At 44.0% G+C, this 13434-nt stretch overlaps 1 protein-coding gene across 1 annotated transcript; it reads right to left on the minus strand.

Annotated features, from left to right (window-relative positions):
- Positions 1-924: 924 nt before the first annotated feature.
- Positions 925-10506, minus strand: sall2 (spalt-like transcription factor 2). Its single transcript, XM_034104662.2, is given in 5 exon segments — positions 925-2266; positions 2420-5944; positions 5946-6259; positions 8154-8300; positions 9969-10506. Coding segments are annotated over 4 exon segments (4227 nt in total). The 5' UTR covers positions 8230-8300; positions 9969-10506; the 3' UTR covers positions 925-1954.
- Between the last annotated feature and the right edge of the window lie 2928 nt (positions 10507-13434).

Below are 13434 nucleotides of genomic sequence, written 5' to 3' on the forward strand. Positions count from 1 at the left end.
ACAGTAACACGCCTCTGAAAAGTTATTTTTGGAGTGGTTTACCAATATGTGAATATATTTTCCCTCATTAAACGGAACAAAGAAACGTACAATTAATCAATTTGTTTGTGTACCATCTTCAAACCTTTTTTGCACTTGCACTTTACAGCCATATTATTAAGATTTTGTCTTTATTGTCTTAAACTGTTCAGGTTTTAAGCTTGGGAAATGTACATTTAGTTTATTAAAAGCTGCTTTTATCGGAATGTATTTTATACTTGACAGATGAATGCTTTCTCTCACTGATTCTAATGAGTTCTCCTCAAAAAGGCCCAAACAGCAACCAATTGTTTTGAAAGGGGAATTGCGCCCTCTAATGCACACATTGCACATACATTTAACTACTCACATGACATAATGTATCCTCTTATTATATATATATATATTTGTATATTTGTTTTCCTCTTAAATAAGAGGAAAATAAATACTAGACATTTATCTTTGTAAAGACATGTTGGTTTGGTACCAGATAACAGATCCAGGCGGTGTTAATTGGCATGCATGTGGAAGCACTCATTTGTTCGTTGTAATGGCAGCTAAGGGTTGGACATGGCATAGGCTGATGTGGGCATGTTGCCTGTGTGTGTGCACGTGCATTCAAAGACACATTTTGGATTAAAATGGTGAAGACATTAGATGCAAGCGTCCTTTTACCCACATACTGTAGCTCAGCTGCTGTGTTGGCCACAGCTAAGGAAAGACAGCTGGCCTCCTGCTCTCCCTTTGGTTGATATGATACAAGAGAAGGAGCTTTGATTGTCTTGGCAGAGAAAACAGATCAGTGACATGTGACTGAGGGATGATGGCCGTCATGAGTTGACACCCAAGGCAAGCATAATTACGTGGAAATTAAGTCAGTACATCAATTACAGCAGGATATTTTTTTCCAAATATTTTTTAATATGGAGATACTGAAACAGCTTACAACAAACAGACATAGCCTTTTGATATATAGTAACTTAAAGTTTTAGTAGCTGAAAAAGTGTTACAGATATCACTTTTTGGACCAAACAACAATCAAAATATTCACAAACTAAAGGTCAAAGGTCACACACAAGACCATGTCCATACTGGGTTCACAAACACTGCTGCTGTGCTTCTTGTAAATCACAATGACATGAGTGAGGAGCTTATCCGAACCACAAGATGGGGGACAAAAGACGTAATATTAGCCACAGAAACACATTCAGTGCGTTGGCCTTTTGTGCTCTTGCAAAAAATGTTGCTTTCTTAATTTCCTCATTTATATGAGTTCCTTCTGTGCTTGAGGGAAAGAATGCTATGATAATGCGAAATATAAAACAGACCTAGGTCGATAAGCACTTGCAAGAAATCACATTTTGGTTAGCTTGAGCCTCCTTTGGTGCCAGTTGGATCCGATTTGGTACATGGCACAATAAGACAAGTACCGAAATGTTTACACACTGACCCAAAATTATTTTGAAACTATTATTTTAGTGTAGGCTATTTGTGTAACCCTATCTATAAGTGCCTGGGAAGTTAAAACAAAGAGCACCCTAATATTTTTTGACCCAGGTCTGATATTAAACATTGATACAACAGTGATGCTCTTTTTTTCTTCTTTTTTTACGTTAGAATGTGCAACACACTATTATCAACTTCAACCGGAAAATGAAAGTGTCACTTTTTATCAAATCCAGCAAAATCTGAACTTTGTTACTACTTAATATTTTTATCTTTATTTATACATAAGCTGTCTTCTTTTCTTTTTTTTCACACAAGACCAAGCTGGTCAAATCACAACTTTCACTTACAAACATATTACTCTGACTATGAACCTGACAGGTACTTGAAATGTGTTATGAAGCATTACTATGCAAATGTTCATACAGTTTCACCAAAAAGGTAACCATTGTTTGGAAACAGCCAAACGTTATTCAGCCATCACGCTGAGTTATGGCTCTTCACTAGACTCTTCCTCAGCTTCCTCATTGGATTTCAAATCCATCTGAGAATGAATGGGTGATTTTGAAGACCGACCCGACTGATTTTCTCCTTGGCTGCCAGCTGTTGGATCATCAGTTGGCTCGTTACTGGTGTTGAGGAAAGCTTGGTACTGGTTCCAGAAGCCCGCTGAGCTCCTGGTGGCTGGAATGTTCAAGGAATTCATCGATGTAGAAGAAGAAAGTTGTTCAGCTGAAGAACGACTACTCCGGACTGGTGGACGTGTTGTTTTGGATGCTACACCATGATGCTTCATGTGCCCCTGCGAACATAAAGTCATTATTTAAACAAAGTAGTTTAGTACTTAAGTTCTGTAATTAATCTGTCAAATATTGTGTCAATCTCTTGGAAAAAGCACTGTACTAAAACATCTCTGCCAACATGTCGTTTTAATATCAACATTTTGGTACGTCACCTTTAGTCCACTGCGACTGGCATACTCTTTTCCACACTCAGCACAGCTATACGTCTTCTTTTCAGGACGAGACATCGGGGATGGGAGGGTTGGGGCAAGGTTAATGGGGACAGAACCATCCATTGCTTCAATTGGAGCCAATCCACTAATCTTAACATCTTCTGTCTGCTCTTCCCTCCCGTATGAACCAAAATGAAAGCTCTGACGTGTTTCCCTCACAAACGTGCTATCTCTCTGAGATGCACCTTTTCCATCAGCACCAATAGTGTCAGCAGTCTCCACAGTGGACGTCATGTTGGGGTTCTCGTCAGGCACAGTTGCTTTGTCTTGCTTTGGTGATGCTGGTGGAGAAGACTCGTCATTGTCTTCTTCCATGGGTTCTGGTGATTGGGGCCTTGGGGAGACAGACTCTGGTACTAAGGTTGGTGTTGCGATAACATTCGTTATATCTTGACTCAGGTTGGGATCAGAGGAGGTACTGGGACAGGTGTAAGCAGAGAGGTCAGCAAGGGCAGGTGTGCTTTTAAAGTCTTCCAGATTGGATCTGGAGCCACAAAGGGCTTCGAAGGAGGTGGCTGCTTCATCTTCTCCACAGTCTACTTCCATAGCGTTCGATGAAACTGGTGTTTTGGTAACAGTGGAGGAAATTGGTGAGGGGCTGGATTTAGGATGTTGGACATTGTTAGTAGCTTGCTCAACCTGGTTATCTTTGCTACCTTGGGAAGCTTGTTCTGTCTGTTGAGAGACTGGCAAGGGGGCACTGACACAAAGGACAGGGGGTTCCACACTGCCTGGGGGTGGAGTTTGTGTGGTGGGATTCATGAAGGGGTCAGGGCTGAGGTCAGAGGGGGGAATAAGGTCAGGACTGGAGGTCCCAGACTTCCCAAACTCAACTGATTTTGTACTGCCGGACACAGGAACCGAGCCAACTGCTGGACATTGAAATTGTGAGCTTGGGGCTGGGCTCCTAGAGTGGCCTGCTAAAGGAGGTGTTTTAGTAGAGACAGTATTTGGGTCAGTCGATTGGGATTGAGACTCAGGTGTTGCCATAGATTCAGTTGGCATCTCATGTGCAGGATCCTCTGTGCCATCTGTTGGCAACTGTCCACCAAGGTGCATACGGATGTGGTGCTGGAGCACTAGAGCGTTAGTAAACTTACGCTGGCACAGTGGGCAAGAGTTCTGGACACGTGCATTTGGAGGTCGGGCATGATGAGTGGCTAGATGTGACCGCAGGCTGCCTTTGGTAGAGAAGGATCTGCCACATATCTTACATGGAAAAGGGCGTTCTCCGAGGTGTGTAGCCTGGTGCAGACGCAGTGCTCTTGGACAGCTCAGGACCCGTAGACACACCCCGCACTGATTGCTTGTCAGGTTACCACCTGGACCTGTGATGCTTAGTGATGGTAGCAAGCCCCCTGCCATGGCACTCGCTCCATTGGCACTCATGCCTAGGGCAGCAACCATCTCATGGGTGAAGTTTGCAACAGAAGTGGAAGCACGAGTCGAAGATGGTGGGGACGCCATGACGTATGTGGTCGAAGTGTTTGCATTTTTGAAACGACTGTTGGCTGAACTTGAAGAGGTAGTGGCACTTCCAGATAACATCTCAAGAATGGAGGAGGAAGTAGAGGAAGACAGCCATTCAGATGAGGAATGTGGGGCCTTCTCTAGCTTTTCCACCAGCCTCTGCAGCTTTGAAGTTTCAGATGTAGGAGTGGCTGATGGCAGGGAGGATTGAGTGTTGGTGGTTTGACCTTGGACTTTAGGAAATGAAGAGAAAGGAAAAGAAAGCTGAGAATGGCTAGATGAAGCAAGTTGGTGGGAGCCTGGGGCAGAGGGGAGTTGGTTGCGCATCAAGCCCAAGGCTGCATGGTTGTAGAGGGATGAGTGTGCAGTAGGGGTAGAGGAAGACGTGGAGACAGATGGGAAAAGGAGCTTCGGCAGGTGGGCTAGCTGGGAGTATGCAGCAGGAGTAAGCATTGGGGCATGAGGGGGAGTGTTTTCATCAAAGTGCTGCTGCTTGGCACCCTTGAATAAGCCTGTGAGGCTGGAAGACGATGACATGGAAGGGTTGGAGAGGAGTGAGGTAGCCAGAGAAGAGGAGGAAGTTGAAGAAGAGGAGTGGGATGAGCCAGAGGCGATAGAAGCTGCAGCTGCTACAGCCGCAGCCCTATTAAGCTGCAGAAGAGAGTGGGAAATCAAAGCCAGGTCTACACTAGGGGGCAAGGGCAGGGAAGAAGGAGTAGATCCTCCGGAGGCTCCCAGAGAAAAGCCTATGCTGGTACCACTGCCCTCCACATTATCTCCACATGTTTCATCCTCAGGCCAGCCTTTTGGCCTCATCTGCATCATATTCATGCCACTAGTACTGCTACTACTGCTCATGGTCTGTCCCATTTCTGCCCCCCCAGTGGGTCCTAATGCTACTCCAAACAAGGATGGTGGCAGGAGTGAAAGTGAGAGCTCTGGGTTTTGCTCACGATGGCGTAGGAAGTGCACCTTGAGATTGCCCCTGGTGGTGAAGCGGCTGAGGCACACTGGGCACTGGTAGGGCCGTTCCCCTGTGTGCGAGCGCAGATGTATCTGTAGGGAAGAGTCACTACTGAATGCTTTTCCACAAAAGCGGCAGGCATGTTGCAGTCGGCCTGTGGAGGCGGAGCCTGAAGAGGAAGGTTCTACCCCTGCAGAGAAAGATTGCAGGGCATTTTGGGAGTTTTGGACCATAGATACTGATGTGGGGAGGGATGAGTTTAGGAAGGACAGCCCGCTGTGCCCAGTCACTGAAGTGGTATTTGGAGATTTCTCATGAAGATAGCGGGTGGGGAGAGCTAATGACAAGGCTAGCGGATAGCTGGAAGAAGCCATGGACATGGCGGAAGAGGAAGAGGTGGGGGGTGCTGAAGATCGGGAAATCCCCCTCAGATAACCATGAGCCACTCCAGTCCCTCCCATCCCTTCCATCTGGGATTTGTGGGGCTGCAGGATTTGAGACAGGGAACTGCTTGGCTTTGTGGGTTTGTTGGCTGCCTGAGAAGGGAGCAGAGAGGAGAAACATGCCAGGAGAGGAGCGACGGAGGCGGACGGCTGAGGTGTGGTTGGCTGGGTATTTGGGCTGGCTGCCCTTTTGCCGCCTTCCAGGCAGAGCTGAGGCAGGGGGGGGAGGAGTTGCTGGGAGGATGTGTCTATGGTATAGGAGGCTCCACCGAGGCGTAGCACCTGTCTACAGATCTCCTCTGTTATCTGCATTTGATGGATCTGCCTTTGCTGAAGGACCCGGAGCTCCTCCAGTATCAGGGCGATGCTCAGTTGGGCCCTAGAGGGTGCAGCTGAGGCTGATGTCACTCCTGGGCTGGGTATTGGAGTAACAGGACTTGGTGGTCCCTCAGGCACACGGCTAGGGCTACCAGGGTGTGGTGGTGGACATAGGGAGGCAGAGGATGATGAGGAGGAAGAAGAAGTAGTGGTGGTGGCTGACAGCCCCAACTTGGGAGAGGCCATGTGTGCGCTTCGGGAGGGGGGGGCTGAGGGCACTTGCAGAAGACGTAGGGTTGCAACCAGGCTGTTGAAAGGGTGGATATTGAGTTTGGGAAGAGAGAGAGGAGAACGGGAAGTCAGGAGAGAGGGGGGGTCCTGGGTCTTTGAGGGGCTGGTGGGAGGGCTGGCTGGGTGAGCAGGATATCAGTGGACCCTCAGTAGGTAAAGAGGGGGTCTGAGAGCCCTTGAAAAATGACCGGACAGCGAGGGGCAGCTGGGAGCTTTGAAGAGAGGTCGATGGAGAGCACAAGGGAGAATCCAGGATAAATGGAAAGGAGTTTGACTTCATTGCCAAGTTGTCATCTAAGAAAATTGAAAGAAGAAACACTAAATGTAATCATACCACCGTCAATGAAAACAAAAGTTTACATTATAGTCTACAATCTTTCCCATGATATAGGACACAACGTAAAATACCAGCAGTGAAAAGTACATTATCTTATTAGGTGACTAATGTGTTGGAAATGGATGTATTGGCTTTTTAACCTCTGGGATTAATTTACACTAGTTTATGATCCACTACTGTACACACACACACACACACACACACACACACACACACACACACACACACACACACACACACACACACACACACACACACACACACACACACACACACACACACACACACACACACACACACACACACACACACACCACACACACACACACACACACACACACACACACACACACACACACACACACACACACACACACACACACACACACACACACACACACACACACACACACACACACACACACACACACACACACACACACACACACACACACACACACACACACACACACACACACACACACACACACACACACTTGTTTCCAGGGCAACACAAGACAATGGCCTTTACCTAACCCCCTCCCAAATAAAAAGAAGCCACATCCATACACTCTCCCATCCCTGCCCCTCTCTCTTTCTTCCCTCCTCCATTCAAGCTGTCTTTCTCTCATCTCTTTAAGAGCCCTGCCCCCAGTAGTCCAGAGTGGTGCTAAGGGTTAGGTCCTGCGTAGGTACTGGACACTGTACTGGTAGCCTGATTGGCTGGCAGACTTGACCTTTAACACTGAGGTCGCATTCCTGATTCGGTTTAGGGCCAGGCAGAGGAAGAGAGGTGGCTCAAAAGAAAACAAACAGCCCCAAAAACAGACATGACGACTCGCAGACCATTAACAAGCTAACTTAGCCAGACAAAAGCACAAGAGACTACTGTTAAAGCACGTACACACAACATACCTGCCAATGCACAACAGACACAATAGAATCAACACTTTGTATGCAGAGGGTTGCCCATGCACACGCTAACACACACAGACATACTGCCGTTTGCTTGAAGCTACAATTTTATGACACTGTGAGCCCTCCTCCTGTAACTGGAGTTAACAGACACAAATACACACACTTGCACACACACACAAACTCCTTCATGGGTATGCTCATGCTTCAGTGCCCAGCAACAAAGCTGAAAGGGGACAATAGGGTCTAATGCTATTGCAGTTTGAGCACCTTATAGTGCCTCACAAAGTTTCCTTTTACTTGACCTTCTCATCTTTTTGCTTCAACCACAGTATCTTGCTTCTCGTAAACACATTTTTAAATTCACTATACATTGTTTTTAAATAAGTGTTTCTCTGGGGATTTACTGTATATCCCCCTATTCTGGGTGGTCTGCGTCTTTGAGCCAGTGGCAGTCATGAGGAGTGAAGACATTTGTATTTAGTAGGGAAAAGAAAGCAGCTAATGGCAGCAACCAGAGAATGAATTAAAGACTGTCTGTAGGCCAATTCTTCCAACAAGGCTTCTCTTTCTTCTTAGCGTTCATGTATGACAAAATGTAAATTGAATGGATGTAAATGTTTAATATTTCTGGTAACAAACATTTAGAAATGGAGATAAAATAACTACCTCCTAATCAACAATATTCTTTTGACCGATTACATTTCAATTCTAAAACCGGTATTTCCTATAAGAGGTTAGGCAAGACATCCTATAGGTAACACGTTTTACAAAAAGTGAATTTGTTAGTTTAATGTATGCATTACATTAGATACACTATTCCAATGACAAATCAACTGGAACAATCTCTGCATGTTGAGGTAAAGTTAATTATTTGAGGTGAAACCAATCCCACTGAATAATGAGTAATCGATTGATATATAGTCTAATTCTCACCATGCTCAAGTATCCGACAGGCACCGAGGGTCTGGTTCATAAGCTGCTGAGGTCGTTTCTGTTTCCGACGGGACATGCTTCTGCAGGATGGGACCGACGCAGGGGCGCATTGGCCAACACACAACTTTTATTCTTTCTCCCTGTGCACTGAAAAAAGTAGGTATCTAAATTACTTAGAGGGAAAAAAATAGAAGAAAACCTAAAGTATCATCTCAAAAAATGTGACAATGGACCCTCCGGATTGATTAGTCTCAATAAAGCTTGTCCATGTTGATGGCATTGTGGTGCAGAGAAAGAAAAACAGAACTAAAGTGCCAAAGACGCATGTGTGACAGTTTCTCTCAACAAGTCTTCCTTTTCTCAAAACTCACCGTTGGCCCCCCTACACACACACACACACACACACACACACACACTCACACAGCCCACTTGTTCATCCACTACTTTGCATTCAAATGGCGAGTGAACACCCCTTCTTTTGAGAAGCCAAGAGTCCACTGCCTTGCTTTAGTAAACCCTCACACATTGACGCTCAAGTTCGTCACATAAAGGCCCTTTCCTGCGCTTCTGATTATTGATATGATCCTCTAACATCTGGATGACACAGTGTGTGTTTACCAGTGTGTAACAGAAGGAAAAGGTTAGGATTAAGACAGCTTGGTTAAAATAATTCTGCGTTTTACTTTTTGTTACATTACACCAAATGTATTAAGTCAGAGGCCTTACATGCCCATATCCTAGTCTATTCAGGCTGTGTGATATGTGAGGTGTCTGTGCTCCGGTCGCCTCTAGAACAGGCTACTGTGTGAGCTCAGTAAACAGAGTGGCTGAAATGAGGTGGAATTTGCAACAATGGCGTAGAGGGAGCACAGCTGAGTGAACATCACCCTCTTAGAGCCTCTCCAACACATAAGGCCACTGACTGGAGGCACAATGCTCCCTTTTCACCCTCATCCCGACCGCTTACCACGTGGAGAGAGGTAGTGAAAGAAAGACAAGGCACAGAGTGAGGAGGAAAATCATTTTTCACCCGGGCCCTGTGACACCCCCCCACCACTACCACCACCCCCCACCCCAACCTCTCCCCTGTCTCTCTGAGACTTGGGCAGAATAATAAAATGCATCCAAGGTTTGACATATAGTCTAAATGTTATAGGTCCTCAGCCGATTACAGTCCAATCGACTAATAATGTGTCAAAATTATTCTTTTTTGAAAAGGTCTTCAAGTTCCATTGTTGGACAGTTTACTGTAAAAGCGATTTATTTGTAATATGATAAATTTGACCTCCGGAATTGTGTTTTAATCAGTAGTGGGAATATGGACACTTTTTCTATGTAAATCGAGCAGTGATTTCCGTGCAGTATAAAATGATTAAAACGAAAAATAATTAGCCTATAAACCTATAAACATGCTCGTCATTGTGTAATCGATACTAATGTGTCAAAGAGAAAGAAGTGAGAACTCCAATAGTTGTTATGAAACAGTTAAAAGACAGAATATCGTTGCTTTTTTTAAACCAGAACTCTATTGTGCCAACAACGCATTCGTATTTTTCGTGCCATCTTGCCATTACGACGGTCGGACGTGTTTTTTACACCAATGTTTGGAACAAGCGCAAAATACGTTGGAGAGATGCGCGTCCCCGCTACTGTACGGCGACCTGTTGCACGCCAGGCGCGCTCCCACATCATAACAAGTTATGATTCATAAAATATTATTACTTCTCGAAAAAATACAGTCCCGGATGTGCATTTCCCCCACAGGCCGCTCGTCGCCGACACAACCGCTTTAAATATAACACAAAAACAACTTACCATGTTTGAAACGATGATTTTTGGCAGCGATATTGTGTAATGACACGGGGGGAAAAACTCAGGAGCTTAGGTTGGGTAAGATCGGCTCTCGTCTCTCAGCCGGGACACTGGCGCAGCAATTCCCTATTCACACTCAGGGATGCGCAGTCGGACAGCCGCATTTTTTTTCAATTATTTATCTCCGTCGCAAATCGCGTTTCTTTCTCTTTTAACAAAGGGTTATTATGCCTGAATGTATTTACTGATAGTCCTGTGTCGGGAGGAGATGCAGGGGCGGTGCTGCGGGCTACTCGCTGCACGGGGAGGATTATTTTGTTGGCCGTGCGTGCTGCTCTTCCTCTTTTCTTTGTATTTGTCGGGGCCTGCTGCTGTCAGGCCTGTCTGCGCTCTCTGCGGTACTGTCTGGCTGTCTGTCTGTCTGCTTAGCAGGCTAGCTGTCTGTCTGCCTGTCTCTTATAATTAATGGCCCTCGCCGCCAGACGGTCCTCTGGGAAACAGTGACCACGGTTACCTCCACATTGGCTCTCAGTGTGCATGTCGCACAGGCCACACAGCTGGGCTCAATCAGGCTGACTGGGAGATTGGTACAGGTGTGCATGATTGTACCCCCGCCCCCCAGGTTATCATAACAAATCATATTTCATATTTTTCATATTTTAATTAAAAAAAATCACATTTCGTCTCAGTGAGTTTTTAAATGTTGGATTCTTGGCACTACAGGTCTTATATTTACATTGAGTTCTCAGTACAGTCTTTAGTGAGCTGTTTTGGAACTTTGAAAGCATACTTTGTTACAGCCAAAGTCATTTGGAGACAATACCTGTCCACTGGAAATATATAGGTTTTATTGAAGCCAATAATAAGTCTGGATGTTGTTTATAGTCCTAGCCGTATCATTCTATGTGGCTATAGATATGTCGGTTTGTTAAGTCTTTCTGGATCAGCAAGATTGTTTTACATTTAGTGTAGATTTAAAATGTAGTCTGACTTGTTCTGAGATTGGATTAGATTGGATTAGGATGGAGTGGGACTGACTGTGCAGGGCTGATTTACTTCATTCAAATACATTTGACCTTGGGGTTGAGTTTAGCTTGATAAATCATCTATTCATGGCCTCAAGAATGACCTTGACACATGTAATCTCTGACGAATCAAGATGCAAACATTATATTTTAGTCTTTCCGCTTGCATGACAATATATAGTCTTACATAAGGAACAAAGTATCTAAGACTTCTGTCAGGATCAGGTCAAACACACTCGTGCTTCAGACGGTTACATCTCATTAAATGCAATACAAACCATAATCTTAGGATAATCATTATACCTAACAACCTCCCTGATGATGACATTTAAAATAGAATAGCACATTTATTTTGATTACTATTATATTTACAATACAACGTGTTGCCTTAACTACCTTGCTGTGGTCTTACATCAGTAAAGCCACTAGGTGTCTCTCAAAGACAACATGTTTTACAATAAACTTGAGTTGCTCATATTTAAATGTGCTATGATCTACCTGATCATTTTTAATAATAACATAAACCAGGAGTACATACACATTATTTCGAAACCTTTACAGCATTATCCGAATGGTTTGAGTTTTCCACTTTACTTATTTGTCCTACTTTGAGAAATAGGCCCTGGTTTAAAAATAGGCATCTCTGGTTTGTGAAGTAATTCAGATATTCAAACAGTTAAGCATGTGCTATGAGAAACAGATGATTCACACACTTTAAACATCAAGTGTTCTCCTAGAAGAGTAAAGGGCATGCTATAAGGTTTTATCTACCAGAGGGGGAATCAAGAGGGCATGTTTGCTGTGCTTTTTTGGAACATGAAAGCACCAAAGGGTGTATGCAACTTATTTTTGCCCCAGTAGTTATGGATTCACACACATACAGTATAGACACCAACACGTATTGTAACCATGTACACACAAATAAAGCTCAGTGCATTAAGGCAATATGTTACACCAGATGCTGTTCGTTGCTTGTGTAGAGAAGAGTCAGCAAAGTCAGTAACACAGCTATATCTGAAAGCTGACATCGGCTTAGATACCGATCATACCGGACATAGAAAGACAGAAGCAGAGTGTCATATATTAAACAAGGTCTCCCAGCACCTTTAAAACTCACTAATATGTTACATACTTATTGTATCGGTTTCACCAGTAGACTTATGCAGGATTTATTCTAGCACGGTGCATTTTGAACCACGCTTGCTGTTTCTCCCTGATTTGATCTTTATGCTAATCTAAGGTGCTTCATATTTAAATGACAGACATCGTTACCCTTATTTCAGATCATCACCAAAGTTGTAACAGTACATCCTGTGGGGAACATGAATTTGTGTACACAATTTAATGACAATCCCACCTGGGTTTTGGCTACATTTCAAAGCTTCATTTCTAACTAATTGGGTGCTTAATCACCTGTGTGTAAGTGCAAAGGAAACATGCACACTTTATTATTTTGTTCCATCTCTCTCTATACATGCAGAGAATGCTCTAAGCGTCCTTGTTGCTACCTTTGATCATTTATGCTTTAGGGATCAGTTGTTTTGGCTACGGGAAACATACTGGCCTCATCATGTATGGGAAACAAGTTTATTTTAATATTAAAAGTTGAATGACTTGGTCATGTAAATACAGTTACATATTCAGGGAAGTGAAACTATGTACTTGTGTGTGCAGGTGCAGTCATGGTTAACTTAACTCAGTGGTTCTCAAACATTTTCTGTCAGGAAAAAAAAAAAGGGCCAAGTTAACATTTATTAAAATATATCAATATGAACGTGAGCATTCCTTTCAAAAAAATAAAAAAATCACTTTGCTAGAACAGTGATAATAAAACAATGCTCCATAAGTCTGCGTGCTCAAAAAAATAAATACAATTGTGCAATCCCTTTGCTAGAACAATACGTTATAATACTTTGCCACTTTGCAATCTGTGCAAACAAATGAAAAGAAAGAAAATGCTGATATTTGGCAAATAGTGTGTCTTATCACAGCGTTATTGGCTGCAATGAGCCTGTTTTGCACTGCACATTTCTTCAAAAGGGGTTGCAGGCTCAGTGGCGGCGCCAGAGATTTTCTTTTGGGGGTGCTGTGGGTAATCTAAACACTGAGAGAGTTATCTGAGCCTTTCAGTCTGACAGGCGAGAGTTCTCCGTCCATCTTGTTGTTGAAAAAGCTCCTTCTATCCGTTAGCATAGCTAGCTAGCACCAGATGCTAACAACAACAATCTCCGGCCGGTACCGGTGCTCTCTCTCTCTCGCTCTCTCACGCATGCACGCACACAAAATGGCTCGTTCCACGCACACGGAGCCGAGCTTGAATGAAACACAGAGACCAGACGTACTTGTACTGTACTGTAGCATATTATTTTCGAATCATACATTTTTCAAATTATGAATTTCACACATACAAATAAAAAAGACATACATTTCTTGGGGGTGCTTAG

Source organism: Pseudochaenichthys georgianus, chromosome 17 (genome assembly GCF_902827115.2).
Source record: "Pseudochaenichthys georgianus chromosome 17, fPseGeo1.2, whole genome shotgun sequence".
In the NCBI taxonomy this organism is placed as follows: Eukaryota; Metazoa; Chordata; class Actinopteri; order Perciformes; family Channichthyidae; genus Pseudochaenichthys; species Pseudochaenichthys georgianus.